This window comes from Rousettus aegyptiacus, unplaced genomic scaffold (assembly GCF_014176215.1).
Source record: "Rousettus aegyptiacus isolate mRouAeg1 unplaced genomic scaffold, mRouAeg1.p scaffold_m13_p_14, whole genome shotgun sequence".
In the NCBI taxonomy this organism is placed as follows: Eukaryota; Metazoa; Chordata; class Mammalia; order Chiroptera; family Pteropodidae; genus Rousettus; species Rousettus aegyptiacus.
The window spans coordinates 61,472,275-61,497,815 of record NW_023416289.1 but is presented as its reverse complement, the minus strand read 5'-3'; the positions used below and the strand labels follow the sequence as shown (position 1 = coordinate 61,497,815).

The 25,541-nt window shown below is 57.7% G+C and overlaps 1 protein-coding gene across 1 annotated transcript in view; it reads right to left on the bottom strand.

Moving 5' to 3' along the window:
* Nucleotides 1-25,328, bottom strand: part of GABRG3 (gamma-aminobutyric acid type A receptor subunit gamma3) — a 54,100-nt gene extending 28,772 nt beyond the window's left edge. The window contains exons 1-3 of the mRNA XM_016154861.2: nucleotides 25,238-25,328; nucleotides 21,296-21,444; nucleotides 13,237-13,304 (exon numbers count right to left, since the gene is read on the bottom strand). Of these exons, the coding sequence (XP_016010347.2) occupies nucleotides 13,237-13,304; nucleotides 21,296-21,444; nucleotides 25,238-25,314 (294 nt within the window). The 5' untranslated portion in view covers nucleotides 25,315-25,328. The remainder of the gene's footprint in view (nucleotides 1-13,236; nucleotides 13,305-21,295; nucleotides 21,445-25,237) is intronic.
* Between the last annotated feature and the right edge of the window lie 213 nt (nucleotides 25,329-25,541).

Here is a 25,541-nt window from a genome sequence, read left to right as displayed (position 1 = left end):
ACGTGGGGCCCCGCAGATCCTGAGTTCTTTCACCCAGAGGTGACGGGGCTGCATTAGCTCACACGTCTCTCCGGGTCCAGGGTTCTGTCTGCCCGCCTGGCGGCAGGCTGCAGGCGGGGCTGCCGCCTCCCGCGAGTCCCGTTCTCACCCGCGTGGACCTGCCCCACGCATGCGGCCCCGCCAAGGTCCCAGGAAGCAACCCGAGCTTCTCGGAGGTCCCACGGGTTTGCCCAGGAGGTGGAAGATGCCGGGCCAGGGCCGGGGGCGGTGCAGGCAGTGCTGTCGCGGGGAGTTCCCACGAAGGCTTTGACGCTCCGAGTCGGATGCCGACGGCATGACTCATCACGTGGGACTGTTACCCGGGTACGGTAGGTAACTTTTCACAATGCAATTAGCCGGAAGTCCAAGAACATGAATTAGGGCCACCTTACAACATTAAGAGAATTTGGATAACCACCATGGACGCTCGGGGCAATGAAAATTCTCACATAAGAGCAATTCACGAATGACCAATGACTCCCATTTAGCTTTGAAGATGTCTGAGAGAATTTTAGGTGACCTGTAAAACCCAGAACATCAGGGCAGATGGGCAAGTGGTTCAAGGCAGGCAACATTTTCATTACTGAGACGCACAATTTCCGAAGAGCCTCACAGACTTTTAATACGTATTATTTAAACAATGCTTGAAGTTCAGTATCGAAAGAATAAATATTTAAAATAAACCTATCAAATTCAGGCATGAGTTTTCACTCAAAACCACACCAATGTTTAGATACACCAGGCTCCAGAAATGCAGAGATGCTCGTAAGCCTTATGAAGCATTTCTACTTCTGAGGAGCAGATGCTCTTTGTTCAGCGAACCAACAGCTAACAAATATTCTTCTAAGTTTCTAATTTTAGTTTGTGGCTGACTCTTGGGACACCAAAAATCATAACAACTACGGAAGCACTTGAAGGAAAGACCTCCAGGTCGGCACAGCACGGCGTCACGTGAATTAACCCCGTATTTGTCGAGCGGCCTCTAACTCGAGGGGATTTTGCTTGGCTGTCATGGAAAATGAAACCGCTTTAAGTGATGAAAAGATTCAGAACCCCCGACTCATTCACAGCTGAAGGAAAACCGATCCTCATCCAGACCCCTGCAGCGCCACGGCCCGTTTCTCGCCTGCCCGGCCATCGCCCTCTGGCGACAAGCGTGTGAGGACGGCACGGACCCTCCGCGGCACGGACCGGGCGGGGGCCTCGGGCGCCGGCGGTTCCAGGGGCCCACACTGGCCACGCGGTCTCGGCGGCTGTGACCGGCTCGCGCACAGCCAGCGAGGGCGAGTGTGGTTCCTGCTTCGGCCTGAACCACGAGTCTGGCCCTGTCAGAGGCCTCACCTCCACTCAGAAGCAAAAACAACAGGAAGAAGAAGAGGCGGACCCGCCCCGCCTCACGCATCACGGCCGCTGTCACGGAATGCCACCGAAGGGGCGGCCCGCCCCAAGCGGACTCCTCCGCTTTGCTCTGGGGGCCGGGGCCGAGAGCAGAGGGCTGAGGGCCGAGGGCAGCGGCAGCCTGGCCTGGCGGGTCCCGGTGGGGGGTCTCTGGGCTGGCAGACGGTCGCGTCTCGCAGGCCCCCGTACGGCCCCCATCGGCGCCTGCGTGCAGAGACCCCGCTCTCTCGTGGAGGCCTCGGTCCTCTCAGACCTGGACGCCCCACGGTACAACCTAAAAGCCCCATCTGCAGACATGGTGGCCTGTGGGTTGGGGCTTCGGCATGGGCCTCGGGGGAGGGGGGCGCAGCGCGGTCCACGGCACGCCTCCTGTGACAACCCGAACACGTCACCCAGATGCCACCTGGTCCTCGGAAGGAGGGACCATGGGCGTCCCCACAGGGGCAGCAGGCTTCCTGCCGAGCTCTGCTGCGTGCCAGGCGGCCGGCACAGCTGCGTTTCCCGCGTGGCAGCCACAGGGCTCCCAGCGGCCGGCCTCGTGGGCCGGAGCCGGGCGGGGGCCGCGTGCGTTTGGGGGCCGCCGCCTTCCTACTCGTCTCCCGGACCCGACCTCGTGGGTGTATCACGCGCCCGCGGGTGTCACGTCACTCTTTACCTTTTCGACGATGTGAGGAGGGCGTTCGATCCAGCGGTCGCGCCCCCGGCAGGCCCTTCTCGAGCACCGTCGGCCGACATTTGACGCTGAAACCTGTCACGTAAGCAGCCCACGTCGGCTCCCGCTGGCCGTGCAGGTTAACGGGGCGACGTGACAGAGAAGCCGGGGCGCACAGGAGCCCTTGGCAGAGGGGGCCTCCCTCTGTCCCTTCCTGACGGTCACTGGCAAGGAGGGGGGAGGGAACTGCGCAGCGGCCTCCGGCGGCCCCGCGAAACCGCCCCTCGCGCTCAGAACACCCCGTCCTGTCCGACGAGGGGCCGAGTGGCTAGTCGGAGGAACCGGGCCAAAACCACAGGCCACGCGGATGGAGGCCCGGAGGGGAACGTGGGCCTCCGGCTGCCCCCGGAGCCGAGGGCAGGACACGGCCAGGACCCGGCGCCGGGGCCTTTCGGGCGCGGACGGCGCTGTCCCGTTGCCGCCAGCGCCCGGGGCCCAGGCCCTCAGCGTGCACGCCCACCCGTGCCCCTCGGCCCTTAAAACCCGCCTGAACCCGGGATCGGGGCCCGGGCTTCCGAGTGTCAGCCTCCCGCCGTCCGCGGTGGCACCGCTCAGGGGGGGACAGCCGGCCCGTCCCCACTGCCTCGCTCCGCTCAGGAGCAACCGTGCACCTCGTCCCCCGGGCGCCTGCCCTGACGGCCCCCAGCGCGAGCGCCTCCGTGAGGAGAGGACAGACAGGACCAGCCTCAGACAAGGGAAGTCCAGCCGGTCTGTCGCCAGCAGACGCCCCGCCCCCTGCCCGGGGCTGGAGGCAACGGAGCGGTCATAAAACACGGAGCTTAGAGCTTCGGAAACGGAGGGCGGCAGGGGAGCCGGCAAACGCGGAGATGAAAATGTCAGCAACGACGCCTCTCCCGAGTCTCTTACGTGGCACTTGAAGGGCGGGGCCTGGCGCCACCGGACGGGGTGCTCGGTGTGTGCGGGGAGCCCCACGACAGGGGCGGGGTGCAGGAAACCGCGCAGCTTCAGTCAACAGGGCGAATCACGGGGACGGGGTCAGGGTAGTCACGTGGTCGTGAAGAAAGTCACGCCAAGCAGCGCATGCGAACAAATCACAAACGAGCCAGCACGGAATCTTAAAAAGTGGCCGAGCGCACAAATGGCAGCGAGTCAAGGCGCACGAGGGAATGAGAGCGAGGAAACACACTGCAGGCGGACATCGCGGCGGCAGACGGGCGCTCACGTCCGACAGCGGACCGACAGGCGCCTCAGAGCAAACGGATCAAACGCGGCGACTAAAAGACAGAAATTACCCGTCGACAATTAAACACATGATCCAGCGTGCGCTGTCTCTCAGAAATTCACTCCGAATTCAACAACATAAGCAGAGCGAGATTTAAAACATGAGAAATGAGGTAAACAGAACATTAATTTTGGGACAAAGCGGGAGCAGCTGTATTAATATTTCACGAAGCAGACTTCAGAGAAAAGAAGAGCGAACATTCGTTTTTTAAAATAAACCGAAGCAGAGAATAAAACACGCTCCGCTGGTCACACGGGACACACTTCAGCTGTTTCTCATGGAGAGACGAGAATCCCGGTGAACCACGCGGGGAGCGTGAATCACCGTGGCCATGACGGGGGACAGTCTGGAGGTTCCTCAAAATCTTAAAATAGCACCGTTCGACCCAGCGACCCGCCGCTGGGGCTTTGCCCGCAGAAACCCAGGACACTGACTCCGAAAGACACAGGCGGCCGCGCTCACCGCAGCGCTGCACACGGCGGCCCGGGGGCGCCCGAGTGTCCGGAGCCAACTCGCCGCGTCAGGGCCGTGCGCGGTGGACGGCCACGCGCATCTCCACATCGAGCTGTCCCCGTGTGACAGAGAAGGACGCCCCGCCATTCTCAGCCACGCAGTGGACCCAGAGGGCGTTACGCTCCGCGAAGCCGGACGGAGACGGGCAAACGCCGTGCGGCGAGGATGCCGCCCTCGCACGCCGCGCGCTTCCAACGGCCGCGAGGTCGCGTGTCCGTCGCGGGCCCGTCAAACGGCGGAGAAGCGTTCCGCCCGGCTTTTCACGGCCCGGAGCCGTTTTGCTCGTTTCCTCCCGGCCCCCGACATGGCACTTGTGTTCGTCAGATGCGCAGCGATGACCCCAGGGGTCTGGGTGTGACCCGCGGGCCTTCGGCCGGCCGCCGCCCCTCGCTCTGCCCGCAGGTCGCCGTGTGCTCCCCCGACCCGGAACTTAGGCTGTGCCCACCTCACTAGAGAACGGCCTCCCACCCAGGGCGGAGCTTGTCCAGCCCTTCTCGGGGCTGCCGAGCACCTCCTCCTCAGTGACGGGGTGACAGGCGTCCAGCGAGCACCGCCTGCCCCTCCGACCCTCTCCCCACCCCGGTGCGGGAGCTCCCGGAGGACGCGCGGTCACCGCGGTGTCCCCTCGTCTGGGGCGTGTATGGGCTGGAGAGATGGGACTCGTTAAAAAGGAAAGCACAGAGGGAGGCCCCGGGGTGGGGGGCGGGGATGCCGGCGGGGCTTCCGTGTTTAAACCAGGACGGGAAATTCCTCTGAGAACAAAGACGTCCACAAATATTTGGACAGTTTGAAGGCTGATAAAGGCTTAACAGGAACTCCAGCCTGGACTGATTTTGTGGAAACAGTGGGGAAAAGTTAACTCAAGAGATTTTCCAGTATTTCAATGGCCCAGGAGGCAAAGAGGACCCTGGTATTGGAGGTCACCCTGTCACCACCAAGTGTGCGCCTCTCCGAGGGGCTGTGACAAGCAAAACAGGCCAGCAACTATCTGTTAAACAGGACATATCTTCCTACGTCCCCTGAGCATGAAGGAAAACACAAACTGACAAACTGGACTTTAAGATTAAACGTTTCTCTTCATCAGAAAGCATCATTAAAAATGTATAAAGACATTAAAAAGGACAGAGGTGTCCTGAGTTCGGCATTCCTCAGCCGTGACACAAACCCTCGGCTGTTTCACGTTTGTGCCATGGAACTCGGGGGGCGAGAGGGGGGCCCGGGGAGAGAGAAAAAAATCGCAAAGTCAAACGTGGAACAGTAGAAACTACACAATCTCAAACCACGAAAACAGAATTGGAAAAAATGGTCGGATTTCCCGAGACCTGTGGTACTGTCATTACTGTCACCGGAGATCCTGCATTCACGGCCTCAGCGTCCAGGAAGCGAAGAAAAAGGACCGTGTGGGCGGAAGGACTCGGGAAATGCTCCCTGGAAACGTCTCGCTTGGGCCGGAGACATAAACCCACAGAATAAGAAGGCGCGCAAACCAAAGGCAGGATAAATTCAAAGAAATGCAAACCAGGACCCACCAGAATGAAACTTCTAAAAGCTGAAGATAAGTAAACATTGAAAATGGCGAGAGAAAAATGATATCTGGAGGGAAAAGGAACTCGCGACGGTGGCTTTGACAGCGGAAGCCATGGAGGTCAGGCCTAAGTGGCCACATATTTCAAGCACGGAACGAAAGGACTATCTAAGCCTGAATTCAGCAAAAATAACCTTCGGAAATGAAAAGGTAATGGGGACGTTTCAGATGAAGAGAAGCTAAGAGCTCTAGCTACTGGCGGACCTCACCCTTAGAACAGTTGAAGGACCTTTCTACACAGAAAAAAGGAGGCAGAGCCCAGCAGGGAGAGGGAAGACACGGCCAGCAAAAACACGCAAAAATAGAATGGGCTTCCTTCCTCCTCTTCGGTTTTTAAATTAGGGTGGATGCAGACGTTACGATACGGTCTGATGCGGTTCTAATGTTTACGGAGGAAACATTAAGACAATTTGATTATAAACTGGGCAAGATAAAGGAGGTATGGCGTCTATGCTTAAACTGATAAAATTATGACGCTCACGTATGTGACATTATGGGATGTTGTACACACATAATGTAAGACCTAGAGGAAACGCAGAAGATAAACCTAAAATATCTCCCAATACCAGAATGCAAATAATCTATTAAAGGCTATTGAAGGTTTATCCTAAGGGATTAGGAGGGAATTTCAATATCTTCCCCCCGGCTAAAGATAAAACAATTGGCAGTTCAGTAAGAACACATACAATGGATTAAACTCTATCAGATATATTTTCCCCACATCTCCAGAGAGGAATTTTTAAAATTTATTGTTCTTCTTTGCAAAATAATGAGCTGGTTCTTCAGCATCCTCCAAAGTGATAAATAAAGGGGGGAAAAATCGAGTCTTTATCTAGGCTTTTCCGCACAAACCACTCCTCAGGGAGCCCAGGCGAGCTAGGAGCTGATAAGAAGTTTATTTTTATAAAGTACCATATTCCCTGCTGCTGCTAACATATTTCGTTCATGTAGAAGGTTACATTCTAAACCAGATTTTTAATTTTGATAAAATTGGTCTCTCCTGGATGTAAATGATAAAGAGACCCATTTCTGAAGGCAGGAAGTGAGAACCCTAGATTTCAGGCTAAAATAGTAGAGCAATTAAAAATCTGGGGGCACACGCCTCTGCTGGACGTGGACGAGGCTGCGACTGTCTAGCCCACCTGTGTCTCCCTGCTCTGCCCAGGTCTTAAAACTCAGGAACACACCCCTCCAAACGTGCCGACCCCACCGGACAGACGGAGCAGCCCCCGGCCTCACCCGACCCTCGGTTAGGCAGACACACTGGCCTGTGGTCACTCCGCCAATCTGCCCTTTGCTCACGACTCATGATTATCACTTGTCATGTGATAATCGGATCTATTTGTGGACAAGCAAGGATCAAAGAAAAAAACAACAACAGAAAAACACAGAAATCGAAACAAGCGTGAAGGAAAGGGAAATTGGAAGGAGTGGGCACGATGCACAGAGAAACCCCGCGCAATGAACTGTCAGGAACAGTCTCGGAGAAGTAAAGTGGGTTATCGCATTCGCGACCCCTGAAGAAACACTCACACAAGAAAAGAGCTTTGGGGGGAAAACCCCCTAACAAACAAGATAGTCCAAAGTGGACGAAAACCAGCGATGTCACAAATCTAGTGGAAAGCGACCCCCAGGGGAGGTGTGACCATGAGTCCCTGCCTGGGCGGGTCACGCTGGGGGTTGCGCTCTGGCCACCCCTTCTTTGGTGACATCTTCTCCTGCCCTGTCCTTGGCTGTCGGGCGTCTAGGCTAGTGCACCTCTGACGCGGCAAGGTCAGACCCCGAGGGGCGCTGGCGCCCCGCTCCCCCGGCTGCGCTGGGTCTTCCCCACGCCCCCCCTTAATCACAGCCGCGTAAGGGAAGCTGCTCTGTCCTTCCCGGGGAGATGTGATGTCTTGGTTCCCGGCAACCATTGTCAGTTTTGCCTCGAATAAACTCTTACAAATATTCCATGCGGGGCTGGACGCTTCTTACGTTGACAAAGAGCAGGAGAGAAAGTTGAGGAAATAAATCTACGACCGAAGATTAGAGAAACAAAGACGAAAAAACCGGAGAAATCAGGAGACAGAGAGGGGGCCCCTGCGGACGGCGTCTGCCTGTGGGGTTCCGCGAAGTCAGACCAGAGGGACGCACACGGGGGGCGGCGTGTCAGGGCGTGTCTGACGCGTGGCAGGCGGCGTGTTTGGCGTGTCTGGAGCCCTTCTTCGCAGACCCGCCGGCGGGGTGCTCACGTGGGAAGCGGTTTGCAGCTGTAAAGAATCTCGATGGATGAAAAACCCTCCGGATCACGGAGCCAGGAGCCAGTGAACACGCTAACTCATCACTCGTGAGCGGTTAGTCGACGAATCGGCAGCATGAAAACATGTCAAAACCGTGTTTCGTCAGAAAATTTAATGCCGTGAGAAAATGCCTAAGACATAGGGTTTAGCGGGATCTTTTTTTTAAATAGGACATCCAGATTCGGCTCCTGCATCCACGGCGAGCATGGAAGTTGTCGCCCCTCATTTATTACGAGAAAGGGGACGAACCAAAGGTCAGTGACCTTTCTGGGACCTGCCGGCTGCACGGCAGTGTATGGCGTCCCCATTGGACCCGGGCGCCTGTCCCCGCCTGGGCAGACTGGCTCGGTTAAGACGCGGGGCGGGGGACGGAGCAGCGGAGCTGAGGCCGGTTTGGCGTCCCGCGGGACACGTACGGATACAGCGCCAGGCTCGTCCCCTGAGCTGTCCGCGTTCCCGCAGTGCGGGACTGAGCAAATAAACGAGAGAGAAGGTTCAATGCACCCCAACCACGAAACTACAACAAACCCACAGCCCGACGGGCGAGTCCGCGTCCCACTGAGCCCGAGCGGGCGGCGTCGAACTCAGACCCAGGCCGGCACGTCCGGCCGTAACTGGCCCGTGCTCATGCACGGTGGCGGCACCGGCCCGTTTGGATCGGTTAGTCCTGCGCATTCGATTCGGTCAAGTGCATTGGCGAAATGTTAGGAAACAAGACGTCTCCTAGAAAGAAAATAATCGAAATCACTGTTTTACGGGAGAATAAACAGCAAACACTCTACAAACAGAAGTTGTGAGGGTTATTTTCCAAGTGGCTTCACCGTTCATTAGAAGTAGGTTTCCCCTTCCCCAGACGCCGTAAGGCGAGGCGCGCGGCGCTCTCTGAGACGTGGGCTGGAGCGAAACGGCCGCGGCTTGGCCATCTCCACGTGCCAACTGCCACAGTCCCCCGCGGTCCGGGCTGGGCTGAGCTTTTGTTCGTTAACACAAGGGCTTATTTATTTTCGCACTAACCGAGAAAGCCTCGCAGGCCGGGAGAAGCAGCGTGACAAAGGTCCCTGCAAAGGCTGAAAGGGCGTGAGCTCCGCCTCCCGAGCGAGCGCGTGTCACAGCGGGGGGCCTGTGGGCGGCCGCACCCCGGCTGCGACAGCAAAGGCCCGTGAGTGTCGTTTCATCCCGTTTAGAAGGTCTTTGGCAGCCTCTCAACTTTAACGAGGTCAGCTTATCCCGTCGTTCCTTTTATGAATCTGTGTCAAGTCCGAGGACGATGGTGACTAGCCCGAGATCTTGAGAAGCTCTTCATTTTAAAAACTTAAAGAGCTTAAAGTCTTATGTTTGCGTTAACGGTGAGATCAAGTGCAAAGCCCATGTCGAGGCCTTAGTTCTGTGCCGCGTGTTTGTCTGTGGGTCTTTGTGGAGCCGTTCGTCAGCCTCCCTTGGAAGGGCGGGGTGAGACGGCCCTCAGGCCCACCTGACTCTGGCCCCCGGCCACTCAGCGAGGACAAAGCGCCCGAAGCCAGCACACCTGGGGAACCGCACAGAGGGAGAGGCCGGCGGGAGGTGAGGCGGATGCCGTGACGGGCCCGTCTCGGGGCTGGAGGAGCACAGTGAGGTGGCTTTGCGTGCGTCGTCACCGAAGGCATCCGGGCGCCGAGTGTCAGATGCTGGCCGGACCCACATCCCAGGATGCCACATTGTGACGTGCAGCGCAATCTCCGCAGCTGCCTGCAGGCCGGACGATTCAGCATCCCCGGAAACCTGGTCCAGCATATTCGGAGCGGGCACCGACTCGTCATCAGGTGGGGACCAGCTCCGCTCCAGACGGCTGCCTAGAACAGTTGGGTGCCCGGACTCCGAGAAAAAGCCGCCTCTGCATGCGCCAGACACTCCACTCGGCCGGGCGGGAGACCCTCAGGGACCAGAGCCGCGCTGGCCACACCCCGTCCCATCGCGGGTGGTCCATCCGCTGGGGTCTCGGCCCCCCAGACTGGACGGTGAAGAGCGTTCACTGGGCTCTTCTCCTGTTCTAAACTCTGAAGAAAGTGTGTTCATTTATCACACAGACACCTACAGCTGCACCTGATCTCAGAGACTCCTGTTTGCTACGCAACCGTCTCAGAGTGGCAGCGTTTCTGGGTCCCGGTGGCTCCGGGGTCGCAGCTTGTGCGGAGCCGCTGGGGATGGGCTCCTACATCGTCCCCGCCCTACCGGTCACGAGCCTGAAGAGCTCGTCAGATCCACAACTTTGATGCCCAAGACGAGAAAGGATGAGGACCGGGATCGACCCCAGCCCTCCTGACTGCTGGCAATGACCATCATTTCTTCCCCAAAGATTCACGGTTCCTCCACCCGACGTCACAGAGAAGGGAGGAGGGACCCGGGGGCCGCGGAGACCACGCGACGGGGTCGTGGGCACGTGCGTCACGACCCTCCCAGCCCCGACGGGAAGCACAGGGCCGTGGGGTCAGGAACACGCACACGGCCCACCGCTCCCCCGCCTGCTCCCTGCGCCCCACGGACCCCGGCGCGGCGACTCCCAGACCCATGTCCTCGCCAGGCCCCCAGCGCTCCGGTGTGGCGGGGCGGAGCGCGGCGGGCCCTGAAACGTCCCCCGGGCGGGGACATGCGTGCAGGGCGGAAGGCGGGGGGGGTGGCCGTCGCGTGTTCCGATGGGGTTTTGGAATTTAGAAGTCGAGGACTATTTCATTTTTATACAAATATAGCAACGTTTTCATATTTCTCGGGAGAAGCTAACGGACCGGCTGCTCCCCCCGCCCCCCGAGCCACACTCACCGTTGGGGACACCTGCGTGTGGTTCACGCTGGTGTCAGCCTTTGCCCCCTGCCCCGCCGCCCTGTCCCCCGGCGTTTGGGCTCACGGTGTGAGTTCGGTTCTAAATAAACATGACACATTTCTTCACACAGCGGGGAGCGGACCCAGGCAACGCCACCCGGGGCCCCTGGGGACCCGTCACAGCCCTTTCCTGAAACCCCCTGCGAGGAAAACAGATCCTCACATCCTGTGCGGTTCCTTTTTTTTTTTTTTTTTAAATAAAGATTCGTTTTGTTTCATTGTGGTTTCCACCAAGATAGAAATAGGTTTTATTCTTGATGGGAAAAAACATTATGATGAAGATAATCTATAACCGAATCTGTAACAAAATTAAGCTTTCGGCGAGTCAAACGTTCGGTATTTGAAATTCACTTCCACAAATGTTCAAGCATAGTGAATTCTGGGTAAAGAGGAGACTGGCTCTCCTTTTTGACAGGTGGTAAAACACAGAGTTAACTTTTTTTAATGCTCGGGGAAAACACACGGAAAGGTCACTTAAGGAAGACTTATGCTTCGGGTCGGATGGGACTCGGACAGAAAATTTTGAAAATTTTAAAATTTGCCAAGAAACCGAAGTGTTTGCATTTTTCCCGAGAGTCCTTCCAGTGGCCCGGATCTGCCTTTAAAAGCCGCAGACACGCGAGGAAAGGCCACCGAGGTGTCACGAACATGCAGGGAGGAGCATGGTGAATTAAACCGGCTGACACCCCAGCAGGCTGCATGGACCCCTGCGGCCTCAGCAGCACCCGCCGGCCCCCGCGAGGGCCGGGGACGGGGGCGTCTCGGGAAGCCGGAACCAGCCCCAGAGCGCTCCCCCGGAAAGCTAGTTTTTAATTGTAAACAGCCAGCGCCACCGTCGTTTATTTGAGCTGCCACCGAGCAACGCTTCGGAGGTATCTCAGGCAAAATCAGTCATTTTCTGGGACTGTACGGAGGCGGCAAATGCCAGCTTCCCACAGAGAACGCTTTTCTCTCCAAAAGTATAAATCTGAGCGCGACAGGTCTAAATTGACCAGGGCTTCGCACGGAAAGAGAAAGAAGCCACTGGATGCGGCCGCTGCCTCTCACGCTCCCCACCGAGGCCCCGGGGGGTAAAAGCTGGAGGCTGCTGGGCCCTTTTCCTCCTTTTTCTCCAGGAGAAGCCGGTGAAGCGCTCGGCTGAGTCACGGGCGGGCGTGGCCCCGGCTGGCGGTCACTCGGCCGGCAGCTCGGCCTGCTTCGTCCTCGTCCCTATCTGTGACTTGTCCGGAAACCAGAACCTCACACCCCATCTTTTATCAAAACGACAGAAAGCGCGTGGAGGTAACTCGAGTGGAGGCCCGTGGGGTGTCACACGTGGGGGGAGCCATGTCCTCCGTCTGCAGGACGGAGAGGAGCTGTCCCCGAGTCCTCACCCCTGACGAGCGCCGCCGACCGGCAGAGGGGACGCGGCCTCACGGGGTGAACCGGCGTCTCAGGGCCCCTGAAAAGCCGACGTCCAATCAGGACCTCACAGGACAGACGGACCCGTGGCCAGGACGAGGAGGAGCAGAGAGGAACATGCACGAACCCGGCCGGCGGCGTTGGTCCCCACACCGAGGACGGCGCTCGGGGGCACGGACCCACACGCACAGACCCACGCGCACGCACCCACGCGCACGGACCAGGACCCACGCGCACAGACCCACGCGCACGGACCCACGCGCACGGACCCACGCCACAGGCCCGCGGCCACGGGACAGGAGTGCGCCCCGCCCCGCCCCCCGCCGTGGCCCGCGGCCTCGGGGGCTGTGCCGTGTCAGTGCGGCTTCACGGGCTGTGACAAACGTCCTATGCTGTGGGGACATTCAGCGCAGGGGACACCGGGCGGGGCGGGGCTGTGCGGGAGCTTTCTGTGCCTTCCCCTCGATCTTGAAAACCTCGGTGCTCTAAAAAAATAACTTTCACAAAATAAAATTTACACTAAAAACAACAGGTAGAGGCCCCTGTGAGGCCGCCCTGACCCCACGACCCTGGAACCAGGACCCAGGGGCAGTAGGACGGCCCGGCAGAGGGGACTGCCTGCCGCCCGAGTCTGCAAAGCGGTGGCGCCTGCCGGCCATGTCCCCACAGACGCCCCCAGCTCGTCTCCACGTCCCCAACGGGACAGGGAAGACCACGGACATGGCCAGCAGTCACCCCTGGAGCCCGCTCTGGCCGGTCTTGGGGAAATGGCCTCTCAATGCCATTAAAACACACGCTTCCTTCCGTTAAAAAAAGGCACCTCATTCACCTTCGGGGTCAGACTCAAGGCAGACGTGTAAGCTGGGTCACCTGAGGTCCCTCCCTGAGAAACACGAAAAGGCGGGTCTTCCGCTTCTTGAAACAACAAACTAAGCACCCAAAGCTGTCACTCGAGTCCACCCCCGATCCCAAGGTCCCAGGTAGCGGGAAGCTGCAAACCTACAAAGAGGCTCGTCCGAAAGCCCACGTGCTTCGGATGAGACTTTTTAATCGCCAGACGGACCAGCCGCTGCCACTGTCACCAGCTCTGCTCCTAGACGGTCACCATGTTCAAGACCGAAACGACCAACGAGTGCTACAGACTTAAGAAGTCAGTGCGAGTTTTAAACCCGCATCCCAAACCCATGGCAGAAGGCGAGAAGCTGGGTCTCACCATGTTGATCGACGACACGGGCCCGATGCTGTTGACGGAGATGTCCACGTCGATCACGGTCGGCTTCACTGCGGAGAGAGAACGCACGCATGTTAGCACGTGTGACAGGCCGCAGCGCGCTCCGAACCCCGCCTCCCTTCCGAAACTTGCAGGGGGGACACACTCGTCCTGGCGTGAAGCCATGAGGCGAGGAACGTGGGAAAAGACAGACGGCCGGGCGCCGCGGGGAAGGGCGCGTCAACACGACCTCGGGGGCGGCTCGCGATGCTCACGGACGCACAGGGAGGGAAAATGGCGTCAAATTCACCGGGAAGGCCCCACCTGGCGGACACGGGCGGGAGGCAGCCGGACCGCGGAGTCTGGCGCGGGACGTGACGAACCACCGCGCAGCACGGAGGTTCAAGGAACGCGCCCCAAGATGAGCCACCGGGGGGACCGTGTGACGAGCAGACCTGTTTCTTCAAGCAGAAAGCACGCGACCGCGGCCAGTGCCTCGGTCCGAGCCAGAAAGCCCAGAACCCGGATAAAGAGAATAACGTCGGCCGTCGGCAGACGGCACGTGACCTCACGCACCTTTTTTCTTAACTAATGTAAAAAGCAATTGCAAAAAAAATCCCCCATAAACTCGCATGAACACACATATACAAACAATCGTGTCGTTAGGCCCATAACAAGTAACATATTTTAAAACAAAATTACGTGACGAGTGTATTTCTAGTTGTTAACGAGTAAGTGTAACGGCAACACAGGGACGGTGATCTTAACAACGGAAGAGCTGGCGATGGCGCCATCGCCCGGGCAGAGTCTGCGAGCACCGGCGCTGCCTTTAGACGGCAGCTACGAGCTAAAGGACGTGAGGCGACGTAAAGGGATCATTAAACAATAAATTACTGGGTTCCTGCTCCGTAGACGCGCAGCACGTACAACGGCAGAGAAACGGGCGTGTAAAGAGAACGACTAAATTCCTATGTTGAGCTCAAACTCAGAATAATCTACAGTGGATGTCGTTCAGAGCAGCAAAGGTTTGGATGAGATGTCCACCGTGATAGGTTTGCGACTACTAAAAATAGTCAAAACTTATCATTAAAAAAATTGTCAATCCGCACAGAAAAACGTGTCCACGACCTTCACAGCAGCATTATTAACATTGCCAAACATGAAGCAGCCCAGGTGTCCAGGTGACGGAGAGACACACCGTGCTCCATCCGACGAGGGAAAATCAATAAATACCAAGAAAAAGGAAGCGCCGTCGAGCCATGAAAAGCCACGGAGGGACCTTGAAAGCACGTGTGGCAGCGGCTCGAGCCTTTGGAGGCTGGTCCCTTGGCGAAGCAACTGACCCAGTGGCCGAGTAGGTGGGGTCTGGGGACACGGCGATGGGGGACCCCAGTGCTGCTCATCACCCCCTCCCCCCCCACGGCGGTGGGGGACCCCGGGGCCGCCCATCACCCCCATCCCCCCAGCCCCCGGGACACGGCGGTGGGGGACCCCAACACTGCCCGTCCCCTCCCCCGGGCCAGGTTTGCAGCCTGTGACATTGTGGGACGGGACTCGAATGCGGTTTTGTGATTCCACTTGGAGGTGACGCGACGAGTCCGTTGTTTCCTTCTCGGTGAATGTGCTGGTGACCGATGGAGCAGCCCATTCTTTGTGTCCCGACCGTCTGTCCGTCGAGGACTCTGTGTGACACTGCCGAAGGGTGGCTTGGTCCCCGACCCTCCCTGGGTCATGGTGGGACTTAGGGCTCCTCCTCGCCCAGCCTGGATGTGCACCCCACACCTGTGGGCGCCCACCGGAACCGAGCAGGTCCAGACACTGGAGACCGAGCTTCCCTCGGGCTGGGAGGACGGCAGGGCGGGTCCGAGGGGAAGGGGCTCAGGCAGTGGGGGGGCCGGCGGAGAAGCCGAGAGAAGCTGCCGCCTGGGAGCCCCCTCCGGAGAGAGTCTGCTGCAGCCCAGAGCCACTCACCGTCACCATGACGACGGAGCGGGCCTGCAGGCCAGCGTGCCTCTCTCTCCTGGCCAAGCACGCTGCCCTCACCTTGGTCTTAGATTAGAACCCACTTTTTTGAGGGTATTGATGGGAAAACTGGACAGAACGTCAGCAAAGCTATTGAACGACTCAACAACGCCCTCAGATGACAGGACCCAACCCCCCCAACGGCAGAGCCGATGTCTTTGCCCTCAGGGCGCCCACCTGAATGGACCACGTCCGGGCCATGAATCAAACACCAACGGATTTATAAGAACTGGACGCATGCAGAGAGAACGTGTCCTCTGGTCCCATGGAATCAAACTGCAAACCAACAACACAACGGGAAAACTTCCAACCTGCGGAAACTTGAAACATGCCACTGAATAATCCGTGGGTGAAAGAAAAAAACCTCGAGGGAAATTAAAAAGTACTTTGAACTGAGTGAAAATGAAAATACAGCATCCAACTCTGCGAGGTTCAGCTGAAGCAGAGCTCAGAGGGCCACGTACACTGGATGCTTACGTTAGAAAGGAGAAATCTCAAATCAGGAATCTAAGAAGAAGCCCGAAATAAACCCGAACCAAGCAGAAGAAAGGAAATGGTAAAGGCAAAAGCAAGTGAAAGTGAAAACAGAAAAACAATGGAGAAATGCAATGAAACGAAAGTCGATGCTTTAAAAAGGTCAGTGGAATTAACCTCTAGCAAGATGACAAAGGGAAAAAACACACAAATTACCGACACCAGAAATGAATCTGGGCCTGTCGTCTTCAGTCCTGCAGGCGTTCAGTGGACGATACGGAAATCTCACGGATAATTCTACAAACATCACCAATTTAAAAGAAATGGGCTAATTCCGTGAAAGCACAAACTATCACAACTTACCCCAATATGAAACTGATAATTTGCATGGCCTTTAACTATTAAGGAAATGACTTTGTAACGGAAAAACGCCAAGAAAAGAAACCTCAGGAATCAGAGGGCGTTCCTGGAGAATTCTCTGAACTGGCCAAAGAATGAACCCCCGCCCCACTCAGGACCCCGGTCTGGCCCGCGCAGTCCCGCAAGAGGAGATGAAAGGCCCACGAAACTTCCCTCCTCTGCCGATGACATTACGGGGTAAAATCCCCCAAGGAACCTAGTCTCAAAAAATAAACACACAGAACTTCCTAAAAACCGCCGAGCGACTTCGGCGACTTAGCGGGCGTCGAGACAGAAAAAGCAAGGGTGTTTCTGCGCATTAGCAATGAGCACGGGAAACGAGAAACTTACAACTACCGCGCCGCTCGGGATCGCCCCAAATGCGTGAAAGACACGTGCGAATCTAACGAAACGCATTCGGGACTTAATACTAAATGCTGTGGAGCAGAGTTCGTGAGAAATGGCAGACCGAATGGAATTACGTCGCAGGGAAGGTGTCAAGTCCTCCCAGGCTGGTCTATAGATTTAATAAAAGCCTTTTTGGGGGGCGGAGGGCGAGGGGTCAATATAGACAAGAGAATTCTAAAATTCATTTGGAAAAGCAAATGAATTATTAAAGTAATCTTGAAAAAGAGGAAGAAGAGGTTTAATTGCTCAACCCAATTTCTAGACTTACTTTAGAGCTATAGAAATTAGGACTGTGGTTATTGACACAAAAATAGAAAATTCAGTAAAGAAAACGAAGGCGGGAACCCAGGAAGAGCCCACACTCCTGAGCCGACTGGCTCTTGACAAATATGCAAAAAGCAATTCTTCACAGAGAAAGGAGTGTTTTCCACAGTGACAGAGTCGCTGGATATCCATCAGCAAAACGGCATCCACAAAGAACACCTCGAACTCATGACAGTGAATTAAAGAGTAAAACATAAAAATTAAAAAACCTTTTCAGGAGGACGCTGGCCCCGCCCACAAGCAAACTGAAGCACACACCTGTGCAGGTAGCAACGTGCCTGCGAGAGAACCAGCCCCATCTCCGCTGCTGATGAGGACCAGGAGCGGGGGGCAGGTCGGAGGCCGGACATACTCGGGGCCCTTGGGGACCACAAACGGGGGTTCTATGGAAAGCGACCCCACAAGGAGGTCTGACCACGAGTCCCCGCCTGGGGGTCACAGTGGGGGTCACACCCAGGCCGCTCCCTTCGTTGGCGAGTCTTCTCCTGCCCTGCCCTTGGCTGTCGGGCATCTAGGCTAGCACACCTCTGACGCGGCAAGATCAGACCCCCCCAGCCCCCGCCCCGAGGGCTGCCGCAGCTGTCCTGGAAGCCGCCACCCGGTTCCCCCCCTGCACTGGGTCTTCCCCACGCCCCCTTTAATCTCAGCCACGTGAGAAACTGCACTGTCCCCTGGAGCATGTGACGGCTGCTCCACGGCCTCCGCCCCCAGGTTGGCGCAAATACACTTTTATGCAAGTTCCCTCCAGGTTTGGGCGCCAGGTGTGGATGGGGGTCTGGCAGAGCCGGGGTTGGGGCCTACCTGCCAGAGCTCCGTGGGCGGCCACGTGGCGTGGCCTGGAGCCTTTGGCTTGCGGACGGGGGGGAGGAGCAGAGCGCTGGGCGTGGCCTCCCCCCCCACTCCCCACACCTGCCTCCCTCCACACCTCCCTCCTCATCCGCTGCCTTCCGCACCTGCCGCCCCAGCACCTGCCTCCTGGCAGGCCTTGCGTCAGGTGCCCAGAGCGCATGCTCCGCTGGTTCCCACGCTGCCCGCCTACCCGGCAGGTAGAGCCCAAGGCAGGTCGCTTCTGCACGGGCCACCCTCTCTGCAACAGACCAGACAGAGGCTGTGCAGAGAAGGCCGGGGACCGGGGGAATTCTCTGGGGTTTGGAGGGGCCGCGAGCCCCACTGTTTGCATCCCCCCCACCTCCCTGGCGAGGGCCTGGGCGCTGGCCTGCAATGTCCTTGCAGCGCCGGTCAGTCCAAGCCAGGGCACCCAGAAAGGACAGAGGAACAGGAGGCATCCAAATGGGAGAGGAAGAAGTAAAATGCTCATTATTTGCAGATGACATGATACTGTATATAGAAAGCCCTAAAGACTCCTGCGAAAAACTATTAGAACTAATAAAGGACCTCAGCAAATTTGCAGGACACAAAATCAATACACAGAAATCCATTGTGTTTCTATACACCAATAATGAACGATCTGAGGGAGAAAATAAGAAAACAACCCCATTTACAAGTGCATCAGAAAGTGTAAAATACCTAGGAATAAATTTAACCAAAGAGGTAAAAAACCTGTACTCTGAAAACTATCAGATGCTGAAGAAAGAAACTGAGAAAGACACAAATAAATGGAGAACTGCACCTTGCCCATGGATTGGGAAGATTTATCGTGTTAAAATATCCCTACTACCTAAAGTCATAAACAGAAAAGACAGATTCAATGCAATCTGCTAAAATACCAACAGCGTTCTTCTCAGAATTAGAACAAAAAATCCTAAAATTTATATGGAACCACAAATGACTCCAACTAGCCAAAGAAATCTTGGGAAAGAACAAAGTGGGAGGCATCTCACTCCCTGATATCAAACTATACCACAAAGCTGCAATAATCAAAACAGCACAACACTGGCATAAGAACAGACACATGGATTCATGGAACAGAATAGAGAGCCCAGAAATAAATCCCTGCGTATATGGTCACTTAGCATATGACAAATGAGGCAAGAATGTACAATGGGGGAAAAGACAGTCTCTTCAGTAAACGGTGCTGGGAACACTGGACAGATACGTGCAAAAAAAGAAAAGAAAAAAGAAATGAAAAGGGACCGCCTTCTTACACTGTATACAAGAATAAACTCAAAATGGATTAAAGACTTAAATGTTTTTAAAATTCCTAGAAAAAACACAAGCAGTCACCTTTTTGACGTCAGTTTTAGCAAGACCTTTTTGGATGTGTCCCCTCGAGCAAGGCAAACAAGAGAAAAAATAAGCAAATGGAATTATGTCAAATAAAAAAGTTTTGCACAGCGAAGGAAACCATCAACAAAATGAGAAGACAACCTAATGAATGGGAGAAGGTCTTTGCAAATGATACATCTGGTAAAGGGTTAATCTGTGAAATACGTAAAGACTTCATATACCAACTCAACACCAAAAAAAAAAAAAATTCAATTTAAAAATGAGCAGAGGACCTGAATAGGCCTTTCTTCAAAGAAGACATATGCACGGCCACCAGACATATGACAAGATGTTCAATGTCGCTCATCATCAGAGAAAATGCACATTAAAGCCACAACGAGTTACCACCTCACACCTGTCAGACTGTCTGTCCATCATCAGTAAATCGAGAAGCATGTATCGGCGGGGATGTGGAAAAAACGGAGCCCTTGTGCACTGTTTGTAGAATTACCAAATGGAAAACAGTCCAGAGGTTCCTCAAAAAGTTACAAATAGAATGACCTGCTGATCCAGCCATTCCATTTCTGGGTGTTTATCCAAAGAAAACAAAACACTAACTTGAAAAGATCAATGCGCCTCTGCGCTCACTGCGGCGTCACTAGTAACGGCCAAGGTTCGGAAGCCACCTAAGTGCCCATCGACAGGTGACTGGATACGGAAGGGGCGGTACATACACACAGTGAGGTATCGCTGAGCCATAAAGAAGAATGACATCTTACCATTTGCAACAATATGGATGGACCTAGAGAGTATTATGCCAAGTGGAGTAAGCCAGACAGACAAAGACAAACGCCATATGATCTCACTTATAGGTGAAATCTAAAAAAAAAAAAAAAAAAAAGAATAAACAAACCAAACGGAAGCAGACCCGTAGATACAGAGAATAAGCTAATGTTTGCCAAAGGGTGATGGGGATAAAAATAAAACGACTCTGTCAAAAACATTATAAAGCTTTTAGAAGAACAAAGGAGAGAATCTTATGAAACTCGGGCTTCATAAAGAGTTCTCAGACATTACTCCAAGAGCATGTTTCATAAAAGGGGAAAATCAATAAATTGCACTTCATCTATATTAAAAACTTTTCCTCTGTGAAAGAACCTATTAAGAAGATGAACAGAGAAGCTGCAGATCGAGAGAGAAAAAATCTACAAACTACGTCTGGCAAAGGCATCATATCTAGAATAAGGGAAGAACTCTTAATATACAGCAGAAAAAAATCAAACGAAATAATCCAACTTTTCCACGGGCAAGTAATAGAAAAAGACATTTCAATGAAGAGGGTATACAGGTGGCAAATAAACAGATGGAAAGAGGTCACCGTCGCTCAGCATCAGGAGAGGCACGAAGCCCGCAGAGACGCCAGCCGCTCAGGTAGGGACCTGTCGGAGCGGCCGAAGTTAACAAATAGGGACTATACCAGTCGCCGGGGATGATACGGAGAAATGGAGTTTCTCATAGATTGTGGGTGGGAACAGAAAACGCTACAGCCGCTCTGGGAAAGAGTTTAAGAGTTCCCTAAAAAAACGCCCAACGGGCATTCATCCCGCGACCTAGTCGCTGAGCGCTTAATCTCAGAAAATGAAACCGGGGTGCAGATGTCCCCGGTCGCTCGTCTGTGACGGCGCAGGGGGGCACCCCGCCCCCCACCCCCCGGGAGCCACTCCGGGCTCCGCAGTAAGGACGGGCCGCAGCCGGCGCCGTGACAACCCGAGCGGCTCCCGCACGGCCCTGCGAGGCCCGGGAAGCCGGTCTGGAAGGTCGCGGGCTGAGCGGCTGCGTGCAGGTGACGCGCTCGGACCACTAGAGCTGGGGCGTGGGGGGCTCAGCGGTGGCGCCCGGCTGCCCCGGCGCCCCACTGCCCCGGCGCCCCGCTGCCCCTGCGCCCCGCTGCCCCGGCGCCCCGCTGCCCCGGCGCCCCGCTGCCCCGGCGCCCCGCTGCCCGACGCCCCGCTGCCCCTGCGCCCCGCTGCCCCTGCGCCCCGCTGCCCCACGATCCCTGCCCCCGCGTGAAAGGCGACCGCTGCAAGGAGCACGATGCGCCCCCCCTTTTCCTCCCCCGAACCCTCCCCCTCTTCCTCCCAGCAGATGAAAACCCCAGCTGCCCGCCCCCTTGGCCCGGCTGCCGATGCCCTGCCCCGCTGCCCGGTCCCCGCTGCCCCGGCGCCAGCGCGGCCCGTGCTCCCCGGGGACCGCGAGCGCCCACACTCACTGCCAATGTCCGGCCTCAGCTTCTTGTCGTACTCCCGCAGCAGCTTGTTGAGGATCAGGGTCACGTCGGTGTCTTGCGATTTCGGGGCCAGGACCCACTTTCGGTTGGACGGCGCGTCGCCCCGTGCGTCGTCCTCCGTGTTTCCGGACCTGCGTAACGGCACGAAGCGGGGGAGCGTCGCGGCGACCGCTGCCCACCCCGGCGACCCCGACCCCCGGGCCCCCGCGGGCCGCTCTCAAATTGCAGCAGAGGGGCGCGCGCGTCGAGAGAGCCCGTGGGTGCGGGCTGAGCGTGACGGCGCCGCCCCTGGGTGACCGGCCCTGAAGGGAGCTCTCCAGTGGAGCGGCCTCCGAGTGACAAGCCAGCGGCCTGAGCGAGTGAGGCCGTCTCAACGACAGCTGTTGAGACTGAAGAGCGGGGTCCCCTCCTGCGTGAAGCATCACTCGCGGGGGCAGGTGGGACGCGCCAGCTGGTCCCCCACCTGGCCCCCCACCAGCCCCGTCCTGGAGCCCTCTCAGCGTGTGCGCTTAACGGCGCTCTGAAAAGTGGCTGGCCACGAGCACACTTGTGTCCCGCTTTGCAGACAGGTGCCGAGCGTGAGCCAGCGCAGGGCAGCCGTGCTCTGCCACACAAGCTCGAGCTACTTTCTGGAACCTTCTGAGTGGTCTATAAGAAATGCAACCTGATTGGTGAGGATAAACTTTTTAAAGTTCAGGATGCCTCCTTAGTTTACATCTTTGAAATCATACACATGTATGTGTATGTTATACATATATACTATGTATGTGTTATATGTATACTATGTATGTGTTATATGTATATATATAAAACATTTTGTGACCGTATATAATCACTACAGGGCGCGTTGTATACGCCTGCGCCTCAGGGCGGTGTCAGTCTAGACCTGGGTGAGATTTCGGTGATGAGCAGATGACCTGCGTCTCACAGACTGCATCCACGTGAGCCGTTCCCCGGCTGACGCTCACGTGTAATTCCGTTTCATGAATACCTGTTGGCAAGGAGGGTAAAATAAATCGTCCCGAGAATCAGCCAGCAGCCACGGACTCTTGTCTGCACCAAACGTTCGGCATCGGCATCGATGGGCCCTGATCGCATCCGGGACACAGACTCATCAAGCGCCCTGCTACGTCTCATTACCCGTAACGCTGGACTTGTACAAATAACGCTATAGTTTTCGATGTCACCGTGAAATATGTTCTCTCATCAGGAATATTGTCAGAAATAATTTTATCATTTTCGGGGGAACAAGATGAGGAGGCTGAATCGGGCTCCGCAGGACGTGGGTGGCCGGGAGCCAGCCGTCGGCCACCCGCAGGACCTGGAAGGTGGGCAGAGGGTTGGGTGACCTCGGCCGCTCCACACAGGACATCCTGCGGACAGGACCGCTCCCCCCTACATCTGCTGGCCCTGTCTCCCCTTGCCCTCGCCCCCTCCTGCCCCCCACCCAAGGACAGCTCACCAGCACAGACCAGATCACTACCCAGTGGTCACAGGGACACAGACTGGCACAGTGACCGGCTCCGTCAGCCCTGTGCACACACAGCCCTGGCTTCTGAAAGCCACTTGGAGCGACTCGAGTGACAGCTTTCGAGCCTGATTCTGCCACTGCCGGTGATGGGGTTTTCCTGACACTGTGGAAGCCTCTCCCTGAGAGGCCAGGGCAGGCGGGAGGAGGCCGTGGAAGAGAGAAGCGCTGGCATTATCTCCTACGGGAGTCACAGGGACCCCTGGCTCTGGGCCTGGCGGGCGGTGGGCACAGATGTCCCCGTGAGCGGCCCACGCGGGCACCTGCAGTCCTGATCCCCCGCCAGAGAACAAAACAGAAGCCTCGCAGAGCCGGCCCCACGGGAAGACCTCGCTCTGAGGGAAACCAGCGGTCACCTCAGGGGACCCACTGGGATGTGAATAAAGAGAAAATGCTCTGTTTCCCTGAATCCTAAGCAGCTGTACGTGATCTCCACGAGCATCCTGTCGAGAGGGTCCGCTCTCAGACGCCATCACTGCAATTAGCTTTTTTTGGTTAAAAAAAACAGTCAGCAATGTCACCGTCACTGGGAAGCACGGCTCAACCCTCAGCTGTCACGTCTACGTCTTACACCTTCTCCACAACCAGGAGGACGAGGATGAAGCCCGAGGCCTGGGCCAGCGTCACCGGAGCTGCTGGACCTCAAGAGGCTCAGTGTCACCGAGTGGTTGCACTGTGTGAGCTTTGAAGCCCACGGCGTGTCAGAGGGGGGCACCTCCTCCAGGGGGCCGCCCAGCCTGCACCACGGAGCACAAATGTCTCCAACTGTCCCCAGCTGCTCAGCACCAGGCAGCAGTCAGGTGCACACGAGAACCCTCTCGCCAGAACCCCGGCTTTGAAAGACGCCTCTGGACGCCAGAGCTCAGTCTGCAGGGCCCGTTCGAAGAACAAAGACAGTTTCAAAGATGAGGCAGACGGCAACGAAACTAGTTCAAATTTGCATTTTTTCACCCCAAATGCTGTGCAGCCTCCATTGAGAAGGCCGAGGACCTGCGAGGTGCAGATGCACCTCGCCCTCGGGTCTGCCGGGCGGCATGGACGGGCAGTCACAGGGGGCCGCACACGTGTCTGAGCAGGGAGGCTCAGAGGCTTCCGGCCAGACCGCGGGGTGCCTCCTGCTGGTCACACGAGGGCCACAGGACTTTTCCTCCCCGCCTGCTTAGCATCTCCGGCTCTAAATGGTCACTTATCCCGGGACTGCAGGTCACTTCACCTGGCCGGTGGCCACAGAGGGTCACGCAGACAGGACTTCAGACCTACATAACGTGGCTCTGGACCCTTGCGTCATGCCCGGCGCTGTCTGCTGGTCAGAACCAGCCGCAGGGCCCCCCCTTAACCCCCAGACACTCCAGCAGGAAGGCCAAGCAGGGTCCTGCCTGGTGCAGGGACGCGCCCGGGAGCCACCCGTGGAGCCCGCTGTCCCCGGACCCAGGTCCCCGGCACCGTCTCAACTTCTAGTGAAGGCGAGTGGGATGGCGGGGAGGGCGGAGCTTCCTTCCCCCGGGACTGAGACGGGCCCGTGGGCATATGGCGGGGAGGGGGGTGGGAAGTCTGCCTCCCCGGTTCCTTCCTACTGAGGGAAAACGCGCGCCCCGCACTGCCTGCGACACCCGCAGGGCGCACAGCCCGGAGCGGCGCCCTCCAGCGCCCAGATCCAGGTAATGAAGAAGTGCAAACAAGGGTGTTTTGGGGAGGGGGCGCCCTGAGGTTGGTGCGGGGTGGGGGAAGGGACAGGGAGCACAGGGCAGTCCGCAGCGCTGCAGCCGGGATCAGGGGGCCCCACACGGCCAGCCGCGGGGTCTAACCCTGTGGTCCCAGCGCCCCGGCCGCCCCCGGCCTCCCCCCCCCCCCGCCCGGAGTGTCTGTGGCTGCCATGAGCTGCCTCGCGTTCCCGGAGGGGGGTTAAGGGCGTTTATGGCGACATGGTTTCCTCGGTCCCCAGGCAGAAGCCTCGCCGCCCGCGTCCACGCGCCGGCTCTGCGGGCAGGTGTGTGTGTGAGCAGGTGCGGGGTCCGGGAAGCGGGGCCCTCAGCGGCCACCTGGCTGGTCTCCCTGCCTGTCTCCGGCTGGGTGCTCCTCCCAGTCGGGGCTCCGCCGGGCAGCTGGGAGCCGCGGCCCGGGTTCCGGGATTTCCGAGCGGCGGGGCCCGGTCCCCCGAGAATCTTGGTTTCAAACCCCCTCCAAGCAGCAGACCCTGACGCTGCCGGACAAACCCCGTCGGCGCGCGCTCCCCCCCGCCCGGCGGCGCCCGGAGAGACGGGACAGCGGGGCGCGGCCGGGCCCCCCGGTCCTCCCCGCGGCCCCGCAGGCTCGCCGCAAGCCCCGCCGACGGCCAGGGCGCCCCCCGCCGCGCCCCCGCCGCGCGCGCCCCGGGCCGCGGGCCCCGCGCCACTCACCGCGCGCGCGAGCCGGGGACCAGGCACAGGAGCAGCAGCAGCAGCAGCGGCGGCGGCGGCAGCAGCGCGCGGGCCATGGTGCTCGCGCGGGCCTCGCCTCCGCCGCCTGCGCCCCGCGGCCGCGGCGGGACGCGCGGGGGGCCGCGCCCCCGACGGCCGCGGGGCTGCGCGCGGCTCCGCGGGGCGCACGCGGGACGCCCCGCCGCCCCGGCGCGCCACCCCCTCCGCGCTCCCCGCCGGGCCGGCGCCGCGGGGTGGCGGGCGCGGGCGGTGCGGGGCCGGGCGGGGGCCGCGCGCGCGCGGA